General features: G+C 32.5%; 4 protein-coding genes across 6 annotated transcripts; 2 read left to right on the forward strand and 2 right to left on the reverse strand.

Annotated features, from left to right (window-relative positions):
* Positions 1–391: 391 nt before the first annotated feature.
* On the reverse strand, positions 392–6,721 carry LOC105800238 (serine/threonine-protein kinase BSK8). The gene is made up of 11 exons (XM_012631241.2): positions 6,374–6,721; positions 5,772–6,053; positions 5,461–5,681; positions 4,966–5,101; positions 4,583–4,716; positions 4,396–4,501; positions 3,727–3,812; positions 3,029–3,217; positions 2,478–2,630; positions 1,549–1,662; positions 392–1,181 (listed from the first exon to the last, which is right to left on the reverse strand). The coding sequence occupies exons 2-11, from the start codon at positions 5,851–5,853 to the stop codon at positions 936–938; spliced, it is 1,467 nt and encodes a 488-aa protein (XP_012486695.1). The 5' UTR covers positions 5,854–6,053; positions 6,374–6,721; the 3' UTR covers positions 392–935.
* A 6,466-nt stretch (positions 6,722–13,187) lies between these two features.
* On the forward strand, positions 13,188–13,790 carry LOC105797971 (actin-depolymerizing factor). Its single transcript, XM_012627833.2, has 2 exons — positions 13,188–13,462; positions 13,637–13,790. Exons 1-2 carry the CDS (start codon positions 13,188–13,190, stop codon positions 13,788–13,790), a joined length of 429 nt encoding a protein of 142 aa, XP_012483287.2.
* A 1,800-nt stretch (positions 13,791–15,590) lies between these two features.
* Positions 15,591–18,218, forward strand: LOC105800239 (RNA-binding NOB1-like protein). The gene is made up of 5 exons (XM_012631242.2): positions 15,591–16,011; positions 16,119–17,217; positions 17,345–17,513; positions 17,618–17,737; positions 17,830–18,218. Exons 1-5 carry the CDS (start codon positions 15,672–15,674, stop codon positions 17,980–17,982), a joined length of 1,881 nt encoding a protein of 626 aa, XP_012486696.1. The 5' UTR covers positions 15,591–15,671; the 3' UTR covers positions 17,983–18,218.
* Positions 18,219–19,023: 805 nt separating this feature from the next.
* On the reverse strand, positions 19,024–23,640 carry LOC105800240 (probable LRR receptor-like serine/threonine-protein kinase At1g63430). 3 transcript variants are annotated; one of them, XM_012631243.2, is made up of 13 exons: positions 23,131–23,640; positions 22,747–22,885; positions 22,596–22,667; positions 22,343–22,486; positions 22,101–22,262; positions 21,611–21,727; positions 21,462–21,526; positions 21,031–21,279; positions 20,729–20,934; positions 20,463–20,595; positions 20,223–20,380; positions 19,822–20,037; positions 19,024–19,711 (listed from the first exon to the last, which is right to left on the reverse strand). In XM_012631243.2, exons 1-13 carry the CDS (start codon positions 23,213–23,215, stop codon positions 19,466–19,468), a joined length of 1,992 nt encoding a protein of 663 aa, XP_012486697.1. In that variant the 5' UTR covers positions 23,216–23,640; the 3' UTR covers positions 19,024–19,465. The 3 variants fall into 3 exon arrangements, with proteins under 3 accessions (XP_012486697.1, XP_012486698.1, XP_052476997.1); XM_012631244.2 differs by having other exon boundaries at positions 22,101–22,250; positions 23,131–23,639; XM_052621037.1 differs by lacking the exon at positions 22,101–22,262 and having other exon boundaries at positions 23,131–23,639.
* Positions 23,641–26,513: the final 2,873 nt, after the last annotated feature.

Genomic DNA, 26,513 nt, shown 5'->3' on the forward strand with positions numbered 1-26,513 from the left:
AATTAGAGCGTGAACCAAAGCCTCCTAATCTTTTGAAGTGAAAGAATTTCAATTATTTAACAAAGATTAGTCCAATTAGCCGTACAATTAGATTGTGTGTTCTCATATTTTGTAGTTCCTTTCTTTTATCAATTATATTTAAATATATAAATAATTTGAACACGAAAATACTATGAATTATTTATTAAATATTATGTATTTTTATCAAAAAAAGCATATATAATAATTTTCCTTCAATCACCGCATAATGAACGATTCGATTTTTCATCCAATTCCATTTATATATATCATGCAGATTTCATGCTTGTCTTGGGACATAAGATGAAAATACAAGTGGGTAATGATATTTATAAAAAAAATCATGTAATACAAAAATAAATAGGCTCCGCCAGAAAGTAATCCGATCTTCTAATAAAAATAATAAACATACAAAAACAATCAGTTTCATCTCCAGATGAGCAGCCATAATCATTGGGTACTGTACATAAATTACAAGCATGAAAAAACTTCTATTCACGCTTTTCTCTACAAATATTATAATATATATAGATAAATAGATAGATAGATAGATATAAAATGTGTTCCCTATTTATTACTCCAAAGATCATTGTATTGGGAAATGTAAGCAAGAGTGAAAACAAGGGCAGGTTTATGGAGTTGCCCCAAAGCCCCGTCCAACTCACACCAAAACCAACCTACATCCAGGATCTTGTAAAACAAATGTTTCAAGCTTGACTATGACCTGAACCGAACTGAACCAAACCAGTCGTGCACAGAGATGATCGACATTATGTGTTCTTCGTATTGCATGGGTTTCTTTTGAGGTTTAAGAAAATGTTCACTTTCTTACCTGCAATAATTTGAGAGCCTTTTTAATGGATGGTCATCATCCGGTCGATTGGAGAGGTGACTTATTTGAGCTTTGATCATTGTTGTCAAGAAGTTGCATTCTTTTTATTTTCAAGCTCAGTACCCTCCCTGAGAGATGTCTGTGCCTCGTCATTCTTTCCTAGGGCAAATAGAGCAGCAGCTTGCAAGTAGGATGCAATATGCCAAACTGGGGATACTATTTGTGCTTGCATGGCATCATTCAGGGCTTCTTGGGGCATGTCACTCATGAGGTACGACAAACTACGTCGAGCATAAACGGTTGGGGAAACCATGGTTCCAACATCAATGAACTGTGACATGAATGTACAAACTATCAGGTCAACGATCTACTTTTGAATGTCGTTATTTACAAAATGGTTATGCCTTCTAGAATCATCATGACCTAAAAAGTACCAACACCGACAATTTCCCAAAAATTACTTCTCGATCAGTTTTAGGACACTAATGGTAATAACATGATTCTAGATACTTTTTTGGTCTGAATGATTATAAAATTAATAATAAAGCGGCAGCAGAAAAGTTGCAAGGTCGTAAAAAGTACTGGCCAAAAGCAATTCTGGCTAACCTCAATCTGCCTCCTAAGAAAAAAATTAGCAAGAAGACTTGGTGGGTAAAATGTTTTGACACTCAAGAGAAGAACAGCAAACAAATTCTAACCTGGGAATAGCATTCAATGGCAGCAGTAAAATCTTTATGCCTAAAAGCAACATCACCCTTTTTCTTCGATGTCAATGTTTCTTGCATCTGGTTTGTCCACATTTGGAATGAAAGCTGCAAGCCACAAAACCACAGTGAGAAACGCACACACTGCACACAGCTGAAATAAGCAAAAAGAAAACCTGAACCACTAATTCCATGCCATTGACAACAACAACTCTTGGCCCAACCACCCGCATGAAAAACAGGTGTAGACTGATCTTGATTCAATATCGTGCATTGACCACCCCAAACCCACAAAAGAGAAGGATCAAAATGTTCAAAGTCAAATCGTGTTAAAGCACTTTAAGAGAACATGGTTATGTTGACAATTTATCAGTAAAAATGATATAGAGAAAAGTTGGTATCCTTGCCATAGCAACCACAAGTTAACATAAAGAAAATCGGATCTTCTGAATTCTGACAACTAACTAGAAACAAGATTGAAGACCAAGGCCGAATCCAAATTTTTTTTTTACGGGGGCCAGAATTTTATTATAAATTTTCAAGAAATCAAAATACAAGTTTATCATGCATTAATTTATGATTTCATCATTTTTGAAGGGACTTAACAGAATTTTTTTCATTTTTATGGGGGGCAAAGTGCAATTTTACTATATATTATTTTATAATTTCTTTATTTATAAGAGGACAGAATTGAAAATTTTCCGTTTTAAGGGGACCAAGGCCCCTGCCTACGTGCCCTCAGATTTGCCTCTGTTGAATTTAAATAAGCCCAAGGCTGAAATGGGGATTTGAATCATGGACCTTGTACCTCCCAGGGAGAGGTAACTCCCACTGGCGAAGCTTTGATTTATCAAAAGTTTGAAGGCCAAAAATATAGGGAAAAGAAGAAAAAAAAACATTCACATTTCAGATGAGAAACGAACCTCAGTAGCAGCACCCTCATCATCTTTATATCCAAGGTTTTCTAAGACCTCATGAATGGCAGTCAAATCCATCCTTACACAGGATTCCCCAAGCGGTGATAGCGGTACAGCATCAGCACCAGCACGTATGCCCATTAACACATGAGAAGGAACCTTCAAAATTAATTGACAGACAAGGAAATTCTCATTAGTGGAAAAGTATTATTTAACCTTAAAACAGATAAAGACCTTATTAATCTTCACATAAAATGGCATCCACGTCTATTTGGAGTTGATATGATAGTATATATCAGGATGACCAAATGCATCTATCTTGCTTGTATGGAATGAACAATGAAAAACATAAACACATACAAGTTATAGAATGAGGAATTGTGTCTCTCAAAGACCAAACAGGCAAACCAAAAGAAACTACAATTCCTATTAAGAAAAGCAAAGCTTGAGAACAGAATATCACTTTCTATGGCAGCTGTATATGGACAAGTGATTTTAGAAAGTGTAAATTTGGAAAAAATAAAATGAAGTTACTTGAGAAATAAAAGGCAAACAACCTCAGCATCCCTCTGAAGAGGAATTATTGCAGAAACTAATGACTTTGGGTTTGGCCGTTCGCGGGGCTCATATTGCAAACATCGTGATGCTAGACGTACTAACTCGGTCCCATCATCATTTGAAAATTGCCCTTCCAAACAAGAATCTGTCAGCATCTGAATGTTCCTGTCACGTATAAGGTCCAGTGCCTGAAAGAAGTGACGCACGTAGAAATTAGGTGCACTGCAGTTAGCATAACTACACTGTCCTAATATGGAGAAACAAGCAACACAATTGCTGCCATAAATATTTATTTTGGCAAGCACAAAGTGCCATTCCCGTTAGATTGAACTCTCAAAACAATAACACCAGAAAGAATTGCTTATAAATTTCATTCCATCAAAAAATATATGGACCTTGATAGGAACCAGCTTAAGTGGTGCCATTAATAGGTTCCATCTTGAATCTTAACAATGATCCAGAAAAACCAGAACCATAGTTCAAGTCATATCTCTAAATGAAAACACTCAAAACTAACATATGATCCTAAAATTGACAAGCATAATCCTCAATCACAAATCATGTTTAAAATAGATACAAAATAAAAGACATGATACCTCCTACATGTTGGACAAATGACAACTTCGTAGATAGATGGTATAAGGAAACAAGTATTGTTCAAGAAGTCCATTGCATCAAATGCCTCTAGTATACTTACGTGACTTGGAGGAATATGTTTTCCACTGAGAAGATCAAGTAGAAGGGTGCCAAAACTATAAATTACACTTTCTGGTGTTACTCTTCCTGCAGACACGAGAAATATTTAGAATACTGGAGTCCTAAAGGATAAGTGACTGATATGATATTACTACCATAAAACCGGATATAGATACAGTGCTCCAACAAAGTTCATAGAGCCACACAACCCCAGAGGAGTGAGTTAAAAGCATCAACACATATCTATACTCTAGTATGAAAAGCATCTCTAAGCAGACCTCTGCCACAAAATGGCATTACACAGTATCTCCTTAAGAAATGATACCTTCTTCAAATCTGCTTTTTAATATAAATCAGCTCATAATTCCCTAAATGAAAAACACTAGCATGAACAATGAAAAGGAAAGTTCTATGTAAGCCACCACCGTATAACATATTGTATAAAGTGATGCTAGATTACACAACTAGAAAAAACCAAATAAGTACAAAAAAAAAAGTTCAGGTAAAGGTCTTATTTAACAGCTTGATTAACAAAGTCCTAACTGGGTTTACTTCATGGAACAGCCAAGTCCATAAATACATATATGGAATATTCAAACATGTTGCTAGTAAATAAAATATTAGCATGCACATAAAGAAGCTTATTATTTTATTAAAGTAGATAAAGCACCTGTCCTCAAATACTCTGGAGGAGTAAATGCCAAGTTTGTGCTGTAACTTTTTCCATCTCTACTGTTCTTCATTAGTCCAAAGCATGAAAGTCTAGGGTTGCCCTCCTGAAATAAACATGCATAATAATTAATTAAGTTACACTAATTTCTAACAATAGAAGAAAAAAAGAATTTTAAGTAACATACATCATCGAAAACAATTCTATATGCATTTAGGTCATGATACAGGGCACGTCCTTTACTGGTGCAGTACTCTAGAGCTTCTGCAAGATGCAAAGCAACCCTTAACCGCATTGCCCATTTCATTGGTTGTGCTTCCCCTGAAAATCATAAGTTCAACTATAAACATGAGTCTGAAATAATCTTCCCTTTGACAAATGATCCGGCTATAAAAAAGATAATACAATTAGAAACTATTGACTTGAAAAGAACCATATTTCAACTGATGCTGACAAGTTATAGATTTATTTCAACCAAATAAGGCAGCTGTTTGAAGGGAGAGAGAAAAAAAAAAACAAAATATAAACCAAATACTATAGCTGGAGCAAGAGAACCAAACATGAACTTACAATGGAATAAGTGTTTTGCCAGTGTGTCATTAGTCATAAATTCTGCGACAAGTAACCTTTCATCACCTTCACAGCAACAACCAAGTAAATTTGCCAATCTGTGGTTCCGAAGCTGGCCAACAGCTCTTGCCTCTTCCTAAAGTTATAGAAGTTGAAGTTAGAAGCAATGAATTTTATATTGCAATCTAGAAAATCACTATGTTCACAGCAATTTTACATGATAAATTAATGATAGTGGGAAGAGATAGACTTGAGCTAGAAATCCAAGTCATTACATGCAAAACATGCATAAAACATATCAGCATCTGAACTTAAAGAGACAAATCCCTCCAAGAAGGCAGAAATTCTCAATGAACTTAACTTCATAAGCTCAATGTCTAATGCTATAGAAACTTCTCCTTTTCCTCTATTCTTGAATCGTTCAGAGATGAGAACTAGGGCATGACTGTAATGAAATCTAGGAAGGAACATACTATGCATTCAACATTTTCTTACCAAGAATTGCCGAGCATCAGGCCATGCAAACCTATTAAACCGTTTAACAGCAATCCACCTTTGATTTTCCAACTTGCCCTTGTAAACTACATTAGGAGCCTTCTCACCATGTTCTGAAACTATATTCTCCACAGAAAATCCAGATGTAGCCATCTTGAGTGTGTCAATTGAGTATTCACGGAATGCAGGCAAACCATCAACTTCACCCTTGCCCTCATTTTCTATAAAACAACATAATTTGGTATTAAAATCAGCCTCTATTAGCATAATCATAATCCTAATCAATAACCAATTTTACTATTCATACTTACCAACATTAGCAGCTTCAGGAATTGATGCATTCTGATCTAACGTCCAACAACAAGCAGATAGTTTTGAACACCCACAGCCCATCCCAATACCTCAATGGATCTCTTCAAACAGCACAAATCAATGAAGAAACCTAGGTTCTACAAACTTTTTGTATGGTTAGAATGTGTACACTCAGCTTCACAAACAAGCTTCATCCAAGTAGTTTTCACCGATTTTTACCCATCTTGACCAAATATCCTTCTATTTTTAAAAGTTCTGTTTAAAGCAAAATCCCAATTGACCTGCAACATAGCAATTTGTATTCAAATATGCCATTTTAGAAACAATCCATAAAAAAATTGAAAAGGAAGCTAAAGCTAAGAATTGGAATCGTATATATCCACTTCAATTTTATTCTTCCACTGAAATCTAAAACCTAGAATCAAATTATTGATCTTAATTGAAACCTCGCCTTTTTATTCGACTTAATTTCCGTTTCATTTCAACTAAAACCAAAAGCAAACAAGAAAATCATTTCGTTTAGTTCAAGGCTTTTCTTTTGAGTAACTTTCTCAGCAACCAAACAACAAAAACACAAAAAGAGGAACGGAATCAAAGTTACCTTTAGCAGCACCGAGTTCCAACGCTGAGTCAACTCACTTTCCCCTCTTTAGTCAATGAAAGCTTAGCTTCATAAAAATCTTCAACTTCTCTGTAACTTGGAAACAATCCCTCTAATCAAATCAAAGCTTTAAAAAAAGAAAGTTAAAATTTGGGAAGAACCTTAATCAGAATATATTCGCGATTCATTCAAAAGAAAAAAAAAACAAATAAAAGATTTTTATGTTTATATTTGATTCTTATAACATTATTATTATTATTATTATTATTATTATTATTATTTTCAAATAACGAAAGCTGTCTTCGAATCGGCGATCGTTCGAGCTTTTTCAATGTTGAGAACGAAAGTTCTTCTCTGGGAAAATATGGATATATATAAATATTTATCGAATTTAAAGGATTAAAATTTTAAAAATTATATACGTGAAGAGACCTTTTTTTTAAAATAATTTTTATTTATTTTCCACCGACATGGCCTATTCTTTATTCTATTTCTTTCCACGCCTAAGTCCCCATAATCAATTGCCTACTCATTGTCTCCTTTATTTAAATTAAATCCAAAATAATTATAATTTTGTAAGGTTAAAGGATAAATTATGGGTGGGTAGTTTCTTTTATCGCACTTAAATGGAAATAGAATCTCTCTTTAAATTTTAAAATTAAGTTCACATAATATAAAAACTTAATAATTTAATGTAACTTTTACATATTTTGACAAATAATCTCTATTCTTTCATCTCATTCAAATAAGTCCTTTTCTTTGTCTAGCGTTATTCAAAAGTCTTTAAATTTTCAATTTTGTTCCTTTTCTCATTCACGTGTGTCAAACTGTCTATTTAAGTGGGAAGTTAACTCATTTTTAATAATCCTAACTTCTTTTTATTATTATTATTGAAAATGACTTTTGGTTATATCTTTTCTTGAAGTAAAGGAAAGAATATTATTTAGTGGTTTAATTTTTAATTGAAATGGATCATATCTTTATCTTTTAAATATGATAATAGTTTACATAGAATTGTTTAAATAATGGGCAAATTATATAGATAGTCTTCTAACTATAAAATAAAAAGGTTTACAATTTAAACACTCATATTATAAACGTGGTTGTTAAAAAAATCGGTATAATAATAAATTTAGACTTCAACTTTTACATATTATATCAATTTAATTATAATTATTAAAAATCACTCTCAAAAATTAAAAATGTTTTCAATTTCATCCAAACTCTAGGGGAAAGATTCAAGAAACCTTGTAGATCTAAGGTATAACGAGAGAACAGTTGCTAAAGGTAGCAAACCAACTGAATAACACCACACACCAGCAAATCAGCAAACCGACTAACTTCCCACACCAACAGATTAAAGAAACAAAAACCAAACTAACAACGCAGCCAAGTAAACCTGTAAACAGTCTTTGACGCCGACTGATCTCATGACGGGGTGGGGGAGGAGAGAGGTGGGGATTTTATTTTATTTAATATAAATATAAATATAAATATAAAATTTAAGTTTATTGTTATATTTTTTTTGAAAATATTTATGTATTTTATTTTTTGAATTAGGATCAAATTGAAAATATTTATAAAATTTGAAGGTTTTAAATTAACTAAATTGATATAATATGTAAAAGCTAAGGATTAAATTTATTATTATATCAAAATTTTATTTTGTGAATAATCAAAATAATGGAACTATGTAATTTCGATAATTAAATTGTAAATTTTTATTTTGAGTGCTTGAAATAAAAACTTTTAATAATTGAATAATTATCTGTATAATTTACTCTTAAATAATATAAGATATCAAACTTTTAATAAAATAAATCCAATTACATACCAATATTTTTTCTCAAAATAAAATAACTTAAAATTCATATACTTGTATAAAAAAGGGAAAAAAGGAGACATTGGATGTACTTTATAAGTTAGATTTGATTAAAATGGATTGGTGATAATAAATAAGAAAAAAAAGAGGGCAAAAAGCACAGAAACAGAGAAAGAGAAAGGACAGAGGGTGATTCGTTGGATTGGTTTGAAAGAAGATGACAAATGAGCCAATCAAAGGGCCCCTTTTATAATTAAACCTCCACGGATTCTTGTCTTTACTCTTGTCCTCTTCTCTCCTTCGTATCCCTTCAAATCCTCCACTAACCACACCTGAGCCTCGGGCTTAGCTGGTCCATCTATTCCAGTTTCTTTTTCCTTTTTCTAATTTTCTTTTTAGAACTTCGTTTTACCGTCTATAATAATTAAAATTTTTTAATTCGTAATTACTTCTATCAATAATATCATCTTTAAATATTTATTTTGTATTATCTTCTTAAAAATAAATACAATATACTTTACCCTTTCAACATTTATTAAATATTTTTCTAATTTGAATATGTGATTTGATTTAAATTATTTAATAATAAATATTATTGATGTTACAATATTTTTCTTGTATTATATTTTAAAATAGTGAAAATGGATTTTCAGTTTATCTAAATCTAGCTTGATTGAGAGTTGAGCAGAAAATTTGTTTATTCAAATTAAAATATATCCAAATCAATAATTATTAGTTAATTACGAATGATTTACATAATTAAGACTCAAATTTAAGTATTGAAAATAGTAGAGTTTTAATTATTTCAACCAAAAATTTATTGACAAATATTAGCTATATGTTAAAATAATATTATTCTAGATTTATTAAAATTTAGATTGTTTGTGATTTTATGTTCCAATAGAAATCCTTAGCTACACTTTTTAAAAATAGTTTGAATGTTAGGATAAAAATAGATAAAAGGTCAGTTAGTAAAAAAAAGTATTTTTGCAAAATATTTTTTTCTCGCAAGAATACTTTTGAAAAGTACAAAAACATCTTATTTAACAATAATTTTATCTAAAAAATGCTGTTTCAAAAGTGTTTTTAAAAAATAATGATAAACTTACCCAAAGACCTTCACTCCAAAGAAAAGAAAACAGCAATAAAATGACCAACATCACAAAAACAAGCCATGTACCATGGGTTCAACTTCTAAATCAAAGCACTGCAAATTGATGCGTTGATTCCGTTGATAATGGTCAGCAAACTACTGGTGGCGAACACCGTTACCACCACCCCTAGAACCTAGGATTTAAAACTTTTTTTCTTTTCAACAGAGGAAAAATCGGAGAGCTCGTTGTTGTTTTTTTTCTCTGTAAAATTGTCCAAATTTTATTTGATTTCGATTGAATGACAAATTAATACTTGATCGATATTTTTTTTCAACCAAACAAGTTACTTGCTTGTAATAAAAAATAAAACGATTCAACCAGTTCACTGATTTAAATTTTTTAAATTGGACCACATGAAGATTTTACGGTTTTAATGACTTTCTGATCATCGTACAAAAAATATATACATGTTGCTTGATATAAATATATATGATCTTCAATATCTCCAGCTAACATTGCTAGATTCTTGCCGTACACATTAAATTATTGAAAACGACATGCATTCTATTGATGTCAAGGTGTACCAAATATGTTCTTGTCTCAAAAATAGCTTCTATTTTGCTAAAAAGGAAAAACAACATTTCATTTATGTTTCCATATTGATGATCATTCAATAAATCTAAATTCTCGATATTTGAAATGTTTTTATACAATATTTTTATCATTATTGATTTCTTCACAATTTTTAAATCAAAGAAAATGCGCTTAAAATTTTGAATTTACGTTCTTATTGTTGTTATTGTAATAACATAAAAAATTATTAATTAATATTGATAATTTATTTTATTATTGGTAATAATAGCCAAAGGATAGATGGTTATTGATCTCTTAATGCATGGAAGCCAGAATTTTCATTCCCAAAGATTGTTCTCTTTTAACTTGAAAACTTTTACGTGTAAAATTTTAATAGTTTTGTTTTGGAAACGTGTAAAATTAATCATTATTAATTAATAAAATCGAATTGAACAATATTTAATGAATCATAAAATATATAAATATTGTGTTTAGATCCAAATGGAAACGACAAAGTGAATAAATATTGCTACGTGAAATCAACATGCATGAACCACCACCATGCTTATTTTTGCCTTTCGTTGGATTTGGGAGAGATATAATAAGATTTGTTGCGTCGGCCAATTAGGTGAAGCAGGAGTGAGAGTTTCTTTGGTAAAGGAGAAAGAAATTTAAGCAATTATAAATAAATCAAATGTAAATTAGATCTGTTTAAACGAATGAATCATTTGAATGAGATTTTAGATAATTTATCTATAATATAATTTTTTTACGCATAATTTAAATTATTTTTTAATTTGTACATATTGCATGTGTGTTATAATTATTAGTTTTAAATTATACATTTTATAGTTTTTTATATTATTTTTAAATGTATATTTATATTCTAAATATGCGATTTTTAGGTTTTGCCTAGCGGCAGTGCTAGTCTCCAGGCTAGCAATCGCCCTCCTATTTCTCTCTCCCACCAATTATTTTTTTCTCATTCATTCCATATGTTTCTCTCTTTTCAATTTGTAGATCTATTTTGTGGGTATATTTGTTGTCTTCACAAGTTATGATAGACAGATGACACGCCTATCGCTCACTAAAACTCCACTGGCTACTAGTAGTTTTTCTTGAAAAATGGGTGACTCTTTGTCAACTTCTTAATCTGTTTCTATTTTGAGAGTATTTTAGAATAATAAATGATTTCAAGAGTCGATTTGGACCCATGAGTTTTATATGTTTTTTTGTTTTTTTTTTCCTATTATTTAGTAAGTTTTCAGTTTTAGAAGTTTTTGTCTGCTTTTAATATCACTTTTTTAGTCTTGCTTATGCATGTAACGTTAGTTTTACAAGTAATTTTAGGGATGGTTTTGTTATCGCCCTCTCTAGTTTGGTGAATGTTTGACTCTTTTTTCGATTTATGTTCGCTGCTTTGGACCATCCGGGGCTAATTTTTTTATCGTATTAAGTGTTTGCAATCACTCCAGTTATGTCGTGCTTAAGTTAAGACAAAGCCAATTGTTAACGTGTCATGATGTTCTATTGATGTTGATGTTAAAGCCTTTATTATGTTGATGGAACTTGTCCTTCACCATCTATGACGAGTATTTGTTATTTTTTTCCATAAATTGTATGATTCTATTTATTAAACGAATTAATGAATTTATTAAAAAAAAAAGCTATTTTTACATTCATACATATGATCGAATTTCTAACATAATTTTTTTTACTTTATTTGTTATTAACCGATAGAATTAAATAAAAAAATATACTTTGTGATGGCATATTCGTTTTAATACAATTTTTGCTCTCTCTTTTTTTTCATTCTTTTTTCTTTGCCGAGAGTTAATGTTCAAAACTAGTTGTGATTAATGAGGATTAATGCTCTTGTTTTTTGAAAAATCAATTATTATTTTTAATAAGAAAAAGGAACTACAACAGTTTAAATCATAACTGTCCTACTAGTGCCAATGCTGTTGCCGTCATCCTGAAGGAGCCGAGTAACCTCATCCGGAGCCTGTAGAAACTGATGGAGGCCTAACGATTTTGAAAAAGCCATGGCTGCCAAAGCATCAGCAACCTTATTTCCTTCTCTATAAACATGGTTTACCTCCACTATCCAATCCAACAGAATCATCCTTTTTATGGCCCTCACTAATGAATGCACTATCATCGTGCCCGATCTGCTGTGCCTTTAGAAGCCTCGTCACCACCATATTATCCGTTTCCAAAACTAATTTCCTTGCTCCTAGCTTCCATGCTTGCTGGAGCCCCTCCAGCGCCCCTACAACTCTGCGTTAACTACTGAGCAAGTCCCAACATTGTTCGCAAAGCCGACAACCCATGAACCCTCCTGATCTCTTCGCCCCATCCGTATTAACTTTGAGCCATCCCCTTTCCGGTTTCTCCCACCAAATCACCTTATCCATTCACTGTTTTGCATCACAAACAGTCACTTCTGTTATTCTACTGACTTCCCTGATCAATCTCGTAGCTTGCATTAATTTATGTTTCTAATGAATTTGATTGAGTGCAAATAAAGCCACTAGCGATATCATTTGCTTTGTTTTATTGCATTTTAATTTTTAAAAATATTAATTTAAAATTTTGTTTGAATTCGTAAAAACATTTGCAACTCATTCGATTTTTCAACCATTTGAACCCAACACCTTATAGATAGAATTATTCTTCGCTATGGGACATGTGGTCAACCTTTCTATATTTGGATGGACTCAAAAATAAAATAGTAACAACTTAAATATTATTAAACATAATATCATTTAAAAAATAATATAATATCCAAACATAGAAAGAAAAAGAACCCATAAATTTCATCCATCAAAAATTTTACCTCTCATTTAACACCTAAAAATAAGGATGCCTTTTTCTATTTGTACTCCCACAACCCTCATTCAGCCTCATGCTATCTTTCCCCTCACCCTTTCTCTTTTCACTGTTTCCACATCTCATTTGTGACACAAATGGTATGTCGTTTTTTTCGTCCATCGTATCATAATAATTAAACATGGTGTCTCGATGAATTTGCAATACTATTTCGAGTGAAAATTTGAGTTGAAAAAGTTTGATCTTCTCAATTCTTTTGTATATGCCTAGTTGTTGCCTATTGGGGGTATAGAGACTTCATGCCTCTCCAAGGGGCCATGGCCAACAAAAGGCCTTGTATTTCGATTCAAGCAATGAATGTTTACATTTGATTAGATTTAACAATGCTTAACACAGTTCGATTATATGATGTGAATATAATATGAATTATATCATATATATTTGATTCTAATTAATATGCAATGATATGATATTATAAATAAAATTTTGGTTAATGGAACAGGCGAATGCATCATCTGGAATTGCAGTGGGTGATGAATGCAAAATGAAGTTTTTGGAGTTAAAAGCAAAGAGAAATTACAGATTCATTGTTTTCAAAATAGAAGAAACGAGTTACCAGGTTGTGGTTGAGAAGCTTGGTCAACCCAACGAAAAATATGATGATTTAGTTGCCTGTTTGCCCCCTAATGAGTGTCGTTATGCTGTTTTTGATCTTGATTTCACCACTAATGAAAATTGCCAGAAGAGCAAAATTGTCTTCATTGCATGGTAATAACATACGAGTCAGGTCGTGGTTTATTTGTTTTTTTACTCGGAATCATTTAGGTTTTATTCTCCCCCATGATTCAAATTATAAAAAATCTTACGTAAAATCTGATATAATTAGATTCATTTTAAGTTGGATCTCACTTGAATTACTTGTCTTATAATTTTGGTATATAGGGCCCCGGATTCATCAAGAGTTAGAAGCAAAATGGTATATGCCAGCTCCAAAGATAGGTTCAGGAAAGAGTTAGACGGTGTTCAAGTTGAATTGCAGGCTACTGATCTGAGTGAAATGAGCTACGACATTGTCAAAGAACGAGCTATTAGCTAGTCATTGTTCAATTTATACAATGAAACAATTTGTGGATTCAATTTCTTTTGTTTGAGAAGAATTTGGTTTGTTTTACATATAAAAAAAAGTTAAATTATGAATAGGGATCACCACTTTTACATCCCATTAAATTTTAACCCCTTTTAATTACTAGGGGTGATTTTAAGAATTTAATCTCGTTCTTTTTTTTCCTCCTCCTAGTTTTTATTATTGTACTATTTAGTATCGGTGTGTTCTCGTATACTATTTCAATTTTATTGATTTTATAAATATTTTTCACATATATATTTTTATTTTATTTTCTTAATAAAATATCCATTATATATGCATGCAAACATATAATTAAAAAGTGAATTGAATCGAGAAAATAAATATTTTCAGTTTATTTGACTTTTTAGTTTCACTAGTTTTTATTTTCGGTTTAATTGATTTATTCAGTTGATTTTAGTTTTGACATTTTAAATCGAATAAACCAATTAAGCCATAACCCATTACATGCCCAAACCAAAATTTAAATCTTAAACCGAGATACCTATTAAAACTTAATACTCTTAAAAGCTCAAACCTATTAAAATTTAAAACCCAATAACAAATTGATAATTTAATTTGTTTATGATATTCATTTTTTATCATTCAAAATGTAAAAAAAAAACCCCAAATTGATATATACCCATTAAGGATAGTAGAATACATGGAAATTGTATGTTGGATTGTTGGCAATTTGAGAAAATAAATATTTTGGAGTTCATTAAAATGGTTTGATTTAAATTTTTTGTATATTTATAATGAATTTGAAATAAAAATAAAATCAGAAGTAATACGATATACTAAATTGAAAAAGAAAATAATTATGTGAAAATAAAGAAAAGATAAAATAATTAAATTAAAAAGTACAAGGATTAGCCGTACAATTTGACCTAAAACTAATAATTATATAGTAATTTTAAAAGTTTAATAACAAAAACGTAATTTTAAGCAAACATAAATGATTAAACTTATAGCATACCCAATTATAAATTACTAAATGTAATGTATTATTTCGGCTTAATATGTCAAAAAGCACTTGTAAAATAATTCAATAATCAATTGAGCTTTTAATAAAAATAATACTCAATTGAGTCTTTAATCGAATATGAATAATCAATTAAGCCATTGAAAATCAATTTTCGTATAAGCCACAGACATCCTTTAACTTCTCCACGTGGCATGACAAGGTGAATTGATTTGATGATTTCCTTAAACATTTGAACATTTTCAATTATTATGTAGATGATAAAATGAATTACACAAACTAGTTGAGTTCAACCTAACATATATTAGAAAAGTGTAAAAGAATGAATTTGTTAAATTTAAAAATATTTTAAGGATTTCAAATTCATTACTAAAAAGACTTTTAATAAATCCATGGATTTGACAAAAAAATCATGAATGTTATATTTCTAAATAGTTTATTACTCAATTTACACTATTTTTGAAATCTAAATTTTGAAGTACTAGTTTCCAAACGCTACCTGAGCAAAATTACCCGATTTCACCACGTGGCAAACCCTAGTGTGCCATGTGGCAAAGTTAACAAACGCCAGGGGGATTACACTGAAATTAGTTTTTCGAGGGCTTAATTGGTTGCTTATATTTGATTAAGGACTCAATTGGGCGTTGTTTTCGATTAAAGGCTCAATTGATCGTTGAATTATTTCACATGGGCTTTTTGATATATTAAGCCTTTTATTTCCTTCATTTTCAGAACGGCACCGTTCATGCCTCGCTTCCTCGCATTTTCTAGGGTTTTAGACTCTCGAGTCTGAGGTTGGTTGCCCAGAAAACATAAAAGACTGACTCTGCGCTTCGAGCTTTCTTTCTATTTCTCTCTAAGCCAAAAGCATGGAGGACTCCGGACCCCCGGCCCCAAACCTAAATCCGATATCGGGTTGGAGCAACGTTCTGAAGAGCCAACCACCTAAACCTCATACTCAAAGCCAAATTACGGCGACAAGCCAAATCTTCGTTGAAAGCTGCAAATCCACGAAGGGAATAGCGGTGGCTGTAGTGGACGCCAACGCCGTCATCGAAGGTGGAGAAAAGCTAAACAACATCACTGACAGGTTCGTTACCGTCCCTGAAGTTCTCGCAGAAATTCGCGACCCCGTTTCCCGCCACCGCCTAGCTTTCATCCCTTTCTCCATCGATTCTGTGGAGCCCTCCCCAGATGCCCTAAATAAAGGTATTCAATCTTATCTTCAAGTCCCATTCCTTGTATTTGGTTGTTATTTTTATCACCATTTGGCTTCTGCTGCTTAGTTAATTGGGTGTCCTATTTGAGCTTCGTAGTTATCAAATTTGCGAGGGCGACTGGTGACTTGCAGACTCTTTCTGATGTTGATCTCAAACTGATTGCCTTGACTTACACCTTGGAGTCTCAAATTCATGGAACAAATCATCTTAGGGATGCGCCTCCCCCTGTTCATGTTGTTAATGTGAAGAGGCTGCCTGAAAGGGACTTGCCTGGATGGGGCTCTAATGTCCCTAATTTGGAAGAGTGGGAAGCTCTCGAACCGGAAACAGGAGATGGATTCAACTCTAACTCAAGAATCCTTCCCTTGAAAGACTTAAATATGAACTATGTCTCATCAGATAACCATTCCGAAGATGTATTGGTGGAAACAAAGAGTGAAACACATTCTGAGAATCGAGAAGATATTGACCAGGGTTTTAGGAGGCCTAGGCGCTATTTTCCCCAGAAAGAAGAGGTAAAAATCGAAGGGAAAAAGATGGTGGCTGATGGTATTGATGCATCTCAGGGACACTTGGATGATAATGCTGATGATTGGCTGCCTGCAGTAAGTCGAAGTACTCATAGGAGATATCTTAGGAGGAAAGCTAGGCGGGAATTCTACGAGGCATTAGTGGAGAAAGATTGTCAAGAAGATATGAAAAAAGGCTTAGAGAAGAGCAACAGTGAAGATGCAAGTGGTTGTCCTGATCGACCATTGCAACAAAGTGCCGAAGAAGTTCATTCCGGAAATGGGATTTATGAGGAGGCTGAGCGAGCAGAAGTTGACAAGGGTGATGGAGATCTTTCTTCAATCCTAAAACAAATGAGGCTGGAAGAAGATCCAGCGAGGACTCTTGGAGAAGCTAAAGAAGCAGAAACCACAGCGGAGGAAGCTATGTTAAATGACAGTATGAATCTTGCTGTTGAAGGAGATAGTGAAGAATTAGACCAGTTGGAGATGTCAAGTCAGACCAATGAAACTGTCGATGCATCATTCACTGATGATGTGAGCAGTGAACAGAGCTGGATGTTGAGATCCTTATCCGAGTCCACTGTAGCTTGTGTAACGGGGGATTTTGCTATGCAAAATGTTCTTCTGCAGATGGGTTTACGGTTACTAGCACCAGGTGGAATGCAGATTCGGCAGCTGCACAGGTAATTAATTAATGCATATGTCGGTTCTGGTAATTGTCAGTTGGCAGTTTTTCAAATGTGGTCATCATTCAAAATGAAGTTATTTGATGCATATGAGCTTATTTTTTTACCTTATATCTGTATGTAGATGGGTACTGAAATGCCATGCCTGCTATACTGTGACTGCTGAAATTGGAAGAATTTTCTGTCCGAAGTGTGGAAATGGTGGAACATTACGAAAGGTAGCTGTTACTGTTGGTGAGAATGGAATTGTTTTGGCGTCCCATCGTCCAAGAATTACATTGCGTGGTACAAAGGTAACTTTATTTACATTAGCATTGTGCAAAAGATTCTTTGGGTTTGGTTACATGATATGCTTTTGAAAAAAATATTATATGAATGCCTTCATTTCTGTGTGCAGTTTTCACTGCCTTTACCCCAAGGTGGAAGAGATGCCATAACCAAAAACCTAATTTTGCGCGAAGATCAACTTCCCCAAAAGTTCCTTTACCCTAAAACTAAGAAGAAAGTAAACAAACAGGTTCGTCTCATCACTACTTTTTAAAGGTCTGGTTGTAATCTTTTTGTTTCTGTTAATTTACATCTGAGAGATTGTTTATATATTTTATATAGGGGGATGATGATCTTTTCATGGCTGGGGACACCTTCACTCACCATACTGATAAAAGAGCACCTCTTCAGCCTCCTGTAAGGAAGGCATTAGCGGTCTTTAGCGGAAAGAGGAATCCAAACGACAATCATTACTCCCGGTCGAAGCAGAAGTAGCTTTACATCACTTTTGATCTATATTTTTTACTCGAGAGCTAGACAATGAATGCAAAGTTTTTTGATATCCCACCACTTCCTTTGCCCATATGCTTTTGTTAAGCAAGTTTTTAATATTCTTTTTTGTGTTGGAATGAACTCAATCATGGAGAGATTTTATTTAAATACATTTGAGATTATGCATTGCAGAAGCAATTGAATGAAAAAGTAGTAAGGTATTGCCAGTGGTTCTTTTATGTACATGTATTGGAATGACTGGAATAATGTTTTGGGTTCCCATTGTTTGCTTTTCTTTTTTGAGTTTGCCACAGATCTCCTTTGGGGGGTCCATCAAATTAGGTTGAGGTTTTGCAAGTTCCTTAGCTGTTCTTATTTCTCAGAATTTTCGGGCTTTGTCCTAATGCTCCATCTAATAAAGCACCGTATTTTTTTATTTAATTATGTTATCATTTGGAATTCAACTCCTCAATAACCTCAAACTTCAATTTCTTTTTTCTAAGTTAACAATGGTTTTTTTAAAATAAACAAGTACATCTGATTAATAGAAATGAATTTTTGTTTGTTTGTTATTTAGAAATTGTCTAAATTTGTTTTTGAATTTATATGGGTTTAAACATTTTTATTCTGTGAGAACTTTGATATTTAAAATGGTTAAAATATATATTTTAACTTTTCTTATACTTTTACAAAGTATTTTAATGTTCATTTTGTATTTTCCATTAAAATAGAAAACTCAGTACTTGGAAGGGTTCACATTAAAATATTAATAACTTGAAGTGGAAAAAGTCATTATTTAAATTTGAAAATGTAGGGCCTTTAAGCAACAACAACGAAGAGATTCTAAAATACATGTTCTGTGCAAAGGACATATGCTTGGGCAAGTCATTATATATAAAACTCAACCAAATATTGCGTTGATTACTTGGATTAGAAGAATGTCAGCATCGAATAAGATTACATAATTGGAATGAGTATTAAACATTTTGAATGGATCATGTAAGAATCAAATTTGCATGTCGACGTTGGAAAGAGATGAGAAAGTAGTCGAAGCAAAATGAGAATAATTTATATATTAAAAACTGATTACACAGGATCCAGAGGATAAAAAACATGGCTAGGTTGTCTATATTGTGATATAAGAGAACTTTCTGAGCACCCAAATCTAGAGATATACAATAGAAGTGGGCATCAGCATATAAACGAAATGCTACCAAATGTTCCATTTTGGCAAGCAGCATTTACAGAGATCAAAATGGTTGAACAATAGACAAAAAGTGTAAAACTATGTGTGTCCCGATGTTACAAATGTGTGTTAGCTTTCTAGATCTCGATTCAGCTCAATCACGATGAAACAGCATGTTCTGCCCAACCTAGAGTAGATGCCATTAACTTAACCAATCTTAGATGTGTCGTTTCTACTCTCCAACATTTAACTTTTTTTGCCTTCACCGATGGCCGTTAAGAAAAGTTCAAATGAATGCACTCATGAGGAAAGAGCAAGTTCAGCCCACGCTAAAGAAGATGACTTGAGCTCAATTGCTACAGATGTGTCGATTTTGCTCTCCAACATTAGGCTTATTTCCTTCATCGATGGCCGTTTCGAAGAGTCCGTATGAGTGCAAAGGCTTATTACTTCACAGATGACTTTGAGGTCATCATAACTGAAGTGTTTCAGCTCTGGATCCACAATATAAGACATGACCTCTGGTAGTTCAAGATAATCCCTGGCCTGTAATTCAGAGTTCAACATAAGTATTCCAAAGAATATCAAGCTTCGATAAAGAGTACAATGACATGGAATTTCATAATAAAAAAAGTGAACTCGAAATGATTGTTTACCCAGTCAATCAAGCAGCCTTTGTCCTTGCAGTATGGAGGCTTCCCACTAACTATTTCAAGTAGAAGTATGCCAAAAGAATGAATATTTCCTTGGATATCGAGATGGCGTCTTTCCAAAGAATTCGGGAGTAGACAAGCAGGGCCATTGTTGCCGATAGATCCAGAGTTCTTTTCGGATCTAGTAAGAATCATCTTCCAACTTTCAAAATCAACCAACTGCGTCAGAAGAAAATTGACCATCTCAACACCAGGACGAGCAATATTATTAACCATTACAAGTATTTGCCAACACAAAAGAATTTTATAAATAAGATCGAAATGACCTTAATTTGAGTATACTTGGAACATGAAGAAAACATTGGATGATCGTACATGAAATGACAATAGCTGAGGGGATATACCTTGGGAGAAAAATCCTCAGTAAGATACACAGAACTGGAGCTTAACTCTGATATAGTGAATGGTGGCTCGAGTTCAGCATGAAGATACTTGAGTCCTCGAGCAATGCCAAGAATAATTCTCATTCTCCGTGTCCATGATAACTGGGATCCTTCACCATCTGCAATTAAAATTGATTTCTCGGGTAAAAAACTCAATGTATAGAATTTTATCATTGTGTGCAAGAGAGAGCGTATGCTTACAATGCAAATGCTCATAAAGCGTTCCATTTGATGCATATTCGAAAACAAGCATCCTTGTAAATGGTGAGCTCTCTCTACAATAACCAAGTAACTTCCCTACATTTTCATGATTCAGTCTTGCCAAATCTGCAACCTAAAAATTAGTTAACATAAAAAAAATTAGAATATGGTTGCTTGAGCATCGTGAATTCCTGTATTTTAAAGCTGTTTCACATCTTTTGATAAATTAATCTTTTCATGGAACTGTTACCGGGAATATCTAGTACCTCTCTCTGGAAATAGAGCTCAAGATAGCCTGTCCAGTGCTGCTCTTTAATACAGAGGGATATCACAGCGATTTCAGGACCACCCCTCATGGTCCCTTTGTAGACAATACTGTCTGGTGAGGAACCAATAATGTTGCTGAAGTCTTCACAAGATACCTCAAGCTCTTGTCTGCCAAATTTTGTAACGTCTTTCAACAACTCCGAATCTGGAAAAAATCATAATGTTTAACAATAGTAATCCGAAAACTATATTTTTAAGTTGATTTGAGAGCGGTAATCAATGCCATATATTGCAAACTAACCTACGTACACCATCAAATGTTCCTTTTCACTCCCTGATTTCTTCCAAGGGATTATAATTGCAGGCTTGCTTCTGCATCTTTGGAAAGCAGTAAGAATCGCGACAAGAAAGAGAGACCCAGCCATAATTCCTGTAGCAATTTCAAGAGCCAAAAGCCATGCAGGTTTCGAAGCTTTCTGATGCTTTGCAGCATCTTTAAAAGAATGATGCTTAAGGCTCGGTGCTTGGTGACTTCTCGATGGCTGAGGACCTAAAAACAAATAATGGCACTGTGAACCATGTAATCATAGACCACCAGCAGAAATCTGTCAGAGTAATGAAATGAATTGACGAGATTTCAAGTTTTAAGATGTCAACTTAGCTAAGAACATATAGTTTCTTCAAACATTCTCGACCAGGCCACAGATTAAGCAAAGATCATGTAATACTTACCACATTGTCGGATGGGACGCTGTTTTGCATCCTTTTCCTGAAGACAGTTCCCTTGAAAGCTTGAGCTGCATTAATGGTATGCAAAAACATGAGGCAATCGGACAGAGGGAAGCCAGCACAAATCAATGATACAAGCAATGAAAGTTCACCTTGGAAGATACTCCAAACACTTTGGTATGCTTCCAACCAAAAAATTGTACGACAAATCTACCACTTTTAGCTGAGATGCACCACAAAGTCCAGTTTCGCTTGTACGTGAATCATTCCTGCCATAAAAAGAATTAAACTTAAATCACTAACATGCTTTAATTTCAGGGACTAAAGTTCTAGACAAGAAGCCTGCAATATTTCCGAAATCTATGATCCCAGACTAATATTTTTAAACTCTAGATGGCACAAATATACAATTATAACTAATCATCTGTCATTATCATCACATGCAAGTAAAAACTAATTTTGCAATGCCATTAAGGGTTAAAACAGACAACTATAATACGGAAGGCCACGAATATATAGGAACTAGAAGAGTTCGTTATTAAGTTATTAAGGGGATTTCCTAATGAGAAGTTCATCAAGTAGACATATACAATCCACAGAGCTTTACAGGGCATAATCACATTGCCACGATATTCTACTTACGTTCCATGTATCTTAGCTACAAATGATGAATTGTTTTCAGCAGGAACAGGTCCTTGAAGTTTATTTCTATCAAGAATAAGTTCTGAAAGGTTCCTTAAATTGCCAAGCTCCGCAGGCAAGCTCCCACTCAAACCATTTAACTGAAGATTTCTGTGAATACAACTTAAAACAAAATAAGCAGAAAAGCATAAATTACAACAAACATTTTCTTAAAGCAAGACACATAAGAATTCGGGTTTTACATTTTCACAAGGCTGGTTAAATTCCCGAGCTCTGTAGGTATTGGACCGGTCAGTTGATTCATCCCCAAATCCAAGACTTTAAGGAATTTCAACATGCCAAATTCTTTTGGAATTGTTCCTATCAGATTGTTTTTGCGTAAAGTTCTAAAAGAAAAAATACATGAACTTATGAGTCAATCATTACATTCCAATACAGATAAAAAGTTTGAACCAAGAGCATCATTTCGAACAAATAAGCACAAGGTGAACATACAGTTCTTGCAAGTAGGTAACTTGGCTCATTTCTGGAGCAAGAAATCCCTTCAAAGATGAACCAGATATGTTTCTGCAAAACATGAAAATGCATAAATTATGAACATATCTACCATTAAAGAACTTTGAAAAATTGTTGGATCAGTGCTTACATCTTGATAACATGTTGTCTCTCTTTATTACAAGTAATCCCAAACCACCCACATGGATCAGCATCTAAAGCATTCCAGTTTGACAAAACCAGGTGTGGGTCTTCATATATAGCTTCCTTAAATGTTGTAAGAGCCCAAACTTTACAAAACAAGAAAACAGAGTTCAAAACTCAGTGAGGAATATTAGAAACTATTGATGATAGAATTATATTAGTGTCTCCATAAAATCAACATCATAAATCTTTGAAAAAACACTGAAATAAAACACCATGTAGCAGGAAATTGACAATTAATAGCCCTTATCTGTACCCACATTTTCCCAGTAACCAAACAAGATCTACAAAAACAGAAAAAAAACAAAAACAAAAATAGAAAGCTCATTACCTTCCTTAGTAGGGAAAGAACTACAAGTCACACAAAGAACCCCAGAGGCCAAAAACATAATCAAGAAACAAATGTATGGTCTCATTTTTTTTCCTCTATTGTAACTCTCTTTCTGTCACTCCGCAAGTAGAATTCAATCATTCATCAACCGCAAAAGCTCTGTTTTATCAGCCGCGAGTAAAATTCATCAACCCCAAAAATGAAGAAGATAGAGTAAAAATGGGGAAAACAAAAAAGAACCCAACTGAGTAGCAGGTGTGGGATTTATCAAGAAACTATAACTATGGCAAACTTCAAAGCTTTGGTACACTAATCTGCTGAAATGAGGTTGCTTTGCTAGTAATACAAAAACAATGAAAGAGATAAAGATGCTAGTAGTACAACACTATAGTGCTTAAATTCATGGTTTTGCTACTGCCCATGAAAGCAAATCACTTTTTGAGAAAAGGAGAGAAATTTGAAACCTTGTGTTTTAAAGGGAAAAAAAAAGACAAGAAAAATATGTGAGGGAAAACATGGATTGAAAATAAGGGAATGGTTAAGAATGTTGTCCTTTTCATCCCGAATACTTTGATCCATGAAATGGCAGTTTTGTAAATTGATACTTACTTTGGGGGGCAAATTTAATAATCTGCTTTTGGAAATTTCGCCGCTGCCAGTGAATTAGTGCTAATGATTTGGATTCGGAGGAGCAAAATTGATTGGAGCGCATTAATCTCGTGAGATTATTAATGTGATAAAACCATGGTCACAAATAATGTAAACCTCCTCTATTATTAATAAATAACAAAATCCCTTGAATAGTGGTTACATTGCAAAAAAATATTTTCATAATTAAATTAAAATAAAAATATTTTATAATTTTTAATTATTTTTATAATTAAATTTAAATAATTTAATTTAAGGTTTTACTGTTTGTTTATTTTGTTTTAGGAAATCCTCTTGTATTTAAATTTAAATTAAGTTGAAAATTTAAAATATTATTTTATAAAAAAGTAAAAAACAATAATCCGTAGCATTTACATATCGTCAAAATACTTATGGAAAAATTTTGCTGTGTAAATATAAAAAATAAAAGGGAAATTAAAAAGAAATATCCCAAAATTAAGGTTGACGATTAAATATTAATGATAATTAAGCAAAAGCAAAGGCCCCCCCTCCCCCGGCGTTTGCGCCGGCGATTATGAGCGGTGTTCTCAGCGCAACCGCACTTTTTAATTATCATTTTCACGAAATATTGCTAATGTATTTATCGTTTACAAATATCACGATTTTTTAAACGTTGAAGAAGCAAAGACAGCCTGTGATTACACATTATAAGGTTGACTCTTTGAGACCCGAAATACCGTGATTCCAATTTTCTGCAAAAGACTAAAATGTCCTTTTAAATTTCTTGTGATACTTGACAAATAGATTTAATAACCCTTTTTTACTTTTGTAAGTGAATTTTTAAAAAAAAAACTTTATAGGTTATTATTTGATATTTAAAAATAAAAATAAAATATATAGTGATTTTAAATTATTTTGTATAAAATGTAAAAATCGGTCATTAATATTGTCCAAATAAATTTAAATTTATATAACAAATAGGAAAATAATTAATTTTTAATAAAAATATAATAAAATTTGGGAAAAATAAATAAAATCTTAAATACAATAAATCATGGTATTTTCATCTATAAATGAAATTGTTTACAATAATAAAGAATGATTGAATTTTAATTCAAATGGCATGGTATTATTGTTAATACATAGGTTCGAGTGTGTTGAAACGTATTATCCTCTTCTTTATACATTGGGAAGGACAAATATTATCATGAGATTATTAAAAAAAATGTAATTAAACTTAAATTTGACTAAAGCTTCATTTCTAAGTTCTATTAGCATCCTATTTTTGTTGTTTGGCTGTTGAGCTAAAAAGCTCCTCTTTTATTAAAGCATCAAAAGTCAAATTCCACACGTTTTACAGTTGCCAATGACTCAATGTATTCACCGTATCTTATATAGTTTTTTTTTTTAATTTAAAGTATTTGTTTAATGATTCGTGTTTGAGATATATTTAAATATGAATTATTAAAAAAATTAAATGATATAGGTTCAAATATTGTCTTTTTTTTTTCTTTCTTAATATTATTATAAGAAAAAGGAAATTGTAAATTGGTATGAATAAATGGGAAACCATTACTGAAATTAAATAATATATGAATATAATAATGCATGTAATGGAATAGAATGGTTTCATGGGCAGCATAAAAAATAATAGAATGAAAAAAGAAGTCACATGATTAAAGTTGCAAGTTGTGGTGTATGTGGATTGTGGACCATTTAGGAATTATTTAGTTCAAAAATATTATTATTAAGCGGGAATTGCCTTTTTCTGGCTTGGCAAGACATAAGTGAATCATTGTTTTTTATGCCCGAAAGAGTGACACAGGACATGAAAGGTTGTTTAAACTTGAAGGCTCCTCATTACAATGCTTCCAAGAAAGACACTCTTAGTAAAAATAAAAAAGAAGGTTGAGTAGTTTGAAAGCAAAATGGTTGACATCAATATTCCCCACAAAATAATAATTAAAATGCAACAAAATAAAATAAACATAAAAAAATTCCATTTAAGTACGAGTTAATTTATTTTCGAGGCTTGAATTTGATAATGACTTTTACATTAGAATTTGATGAATTTGAATTTATGAGTTACTTAAAACAGAACAGAAGCCTCGTAATTTTTTTTTTTTTAAATTTTTGAGATTTTTACAGTCCAATTGAGATTTGGCAAAGTGTTAAAAACTTTGTACCAAAGTCAAAAAGGAGTGAAATAATATTGGAACAAAGGCATTTCTTTTTTCTTTTGTTGGTAATGGAAGTTGCGGGAGAAACCGTGCATTTACATGATTTTGGTTTGTATGTTTAATGAGGAAGCAAATATAATTAAAGTTGGAATTCAAATTTTAATCATATTCATTGTGGATGTTGTGGAATCCAAATATCAATTCCGACACTCATTTTATTGCAAATTTCTCCGTGGTTAAAGGACCGACCCGATCTAAAAAGACACACACATCAGCAGTGTTTGCTTTTATTGAAGGACTGGGGTCCCGCCCTGTTCCTATCAAACTGTCCCTAAATCTCCATGTTTTCGGACGGCAAGGACCCCAATGCTTTTCCCTTTACTAATTTCTTTTATGTGTATATATAACTTATTTCTACCTTCGAGTCTTGATTAAATTTAAAATTTCTTACCACTTAACTCAAAAATTATTGATATTTACTAACTTATTTCAAATAATTAATTATTAATAATGTAAAAGAAGTTTAAAAAAAATTGGACCGATTATCTAGTTTTAAGCATCTTTTGCTTGTCAACGAAGTATTGTCAATGTTTA

Source organism: Gossypium raimondii, chromosome 9 (genome assembly GCF_025698545.1).
Source record: "Gossypium raimondii isolate GPD5lz chromosome 9, ASM2569854v1, whole genome shotgun sequence".
In the NCBI taxonomy this organism is placed as follows: Eukaryota; Viridiplantae; Streptophyta; class Magnoliopsida; order Malvales; family Malvaceae; genus Gossypium; species Gossypium raimondii.

What these genes read in the sequence shown, in the direction of transcription:
- LOC105800238 (XM_012631241.2), bottom strand. Translation starts at nt 5,853, where the DNA reads ATGGGCTGTGGGTGTTCAAAACTATCTGCTTGTTGTTGGACGTTAGAT. An exon ending in ATAGAATTGTTTTCGATGAT is followed by an intron (nt 4,502 to 4,582) that starts GTATGTTACTTA and finishes TGTTTATTTCAG; the next exon opens with GAGGGCAACCCTAGACTTTC. An exon ending in TCCAGAGTATTTGAGGACAG is followed by an intron (nt 3,813 to 4,395) that starts GTGCTTTATCTA and finishes TCGTGTCTGCAG; the next exon opens with GAAGAGTAACACCAGAAAGT.
- LOC105797971 (XM_012627833.2), top strand. Translation starts at nt 13,188, where the DNA reads ATGGAACAGGCGAATGCATCATCTGGAATTGCAGTGGGTGATGAATGC. An exon ending in AAAATTGTCTTCATTGCATG is followed by an intron (nt 13,463 to 13,636) that starts GTAATAACATAC and finishes TTTGGTATATAG; the next exon opens with GGCCCCGGATTCATCAAGAG.
- LOC105800239 (XM_012631242.2), top strand. Translation starts at nt 15,672, where the DNA reads ATGGAGGACTCCGGACCCCCGGCCCCAAACCTAAATCCGATATCGGGT. An exon ending in CAGATTCGGCAGCTGCACAG is followed by an intron (nt 17,218 to 17,344) that starts GTAATTAATTAA and finishes ATCTGTATGTAG; the next exon opens with ATGGGTACTGAAATGCCATG. An exon ending in TTACATTGCGTGGTACAAAG is followed by an intron (nt 17,514 to 17,617) that starts GTAACTTTATTT and finishes TTCTGTGTGCAG; the next exon opens with TTTTCACTGCCTTTACCCCA.
- LOC105800240 (XM_012631243.2), bottom strand. Translation starts at nt 23,215, where the DNA reads ATGAGACCATACATTTGTTTCTTGATTATGTTTTTGGCCTCTGGGGTT. An exon ending in GTTACCTACTTGCAAGAACT is followed by an intron (nt 22,487 to 22,595) that starts GTATGTTCACCT and finishes TTTTTCTTTTAG; the next exon opens with AACTTTACGCAAAAACAATC. An exon ending in ACATTTGATGGTGTACGTAG is followed by an intron (nt 20,935 to 21,030) that starts GTTAGTTTGCAA and finishes GATTTTTTCCAG; the next exon opens with ATTCGGAGTTGTTGAAAGAC.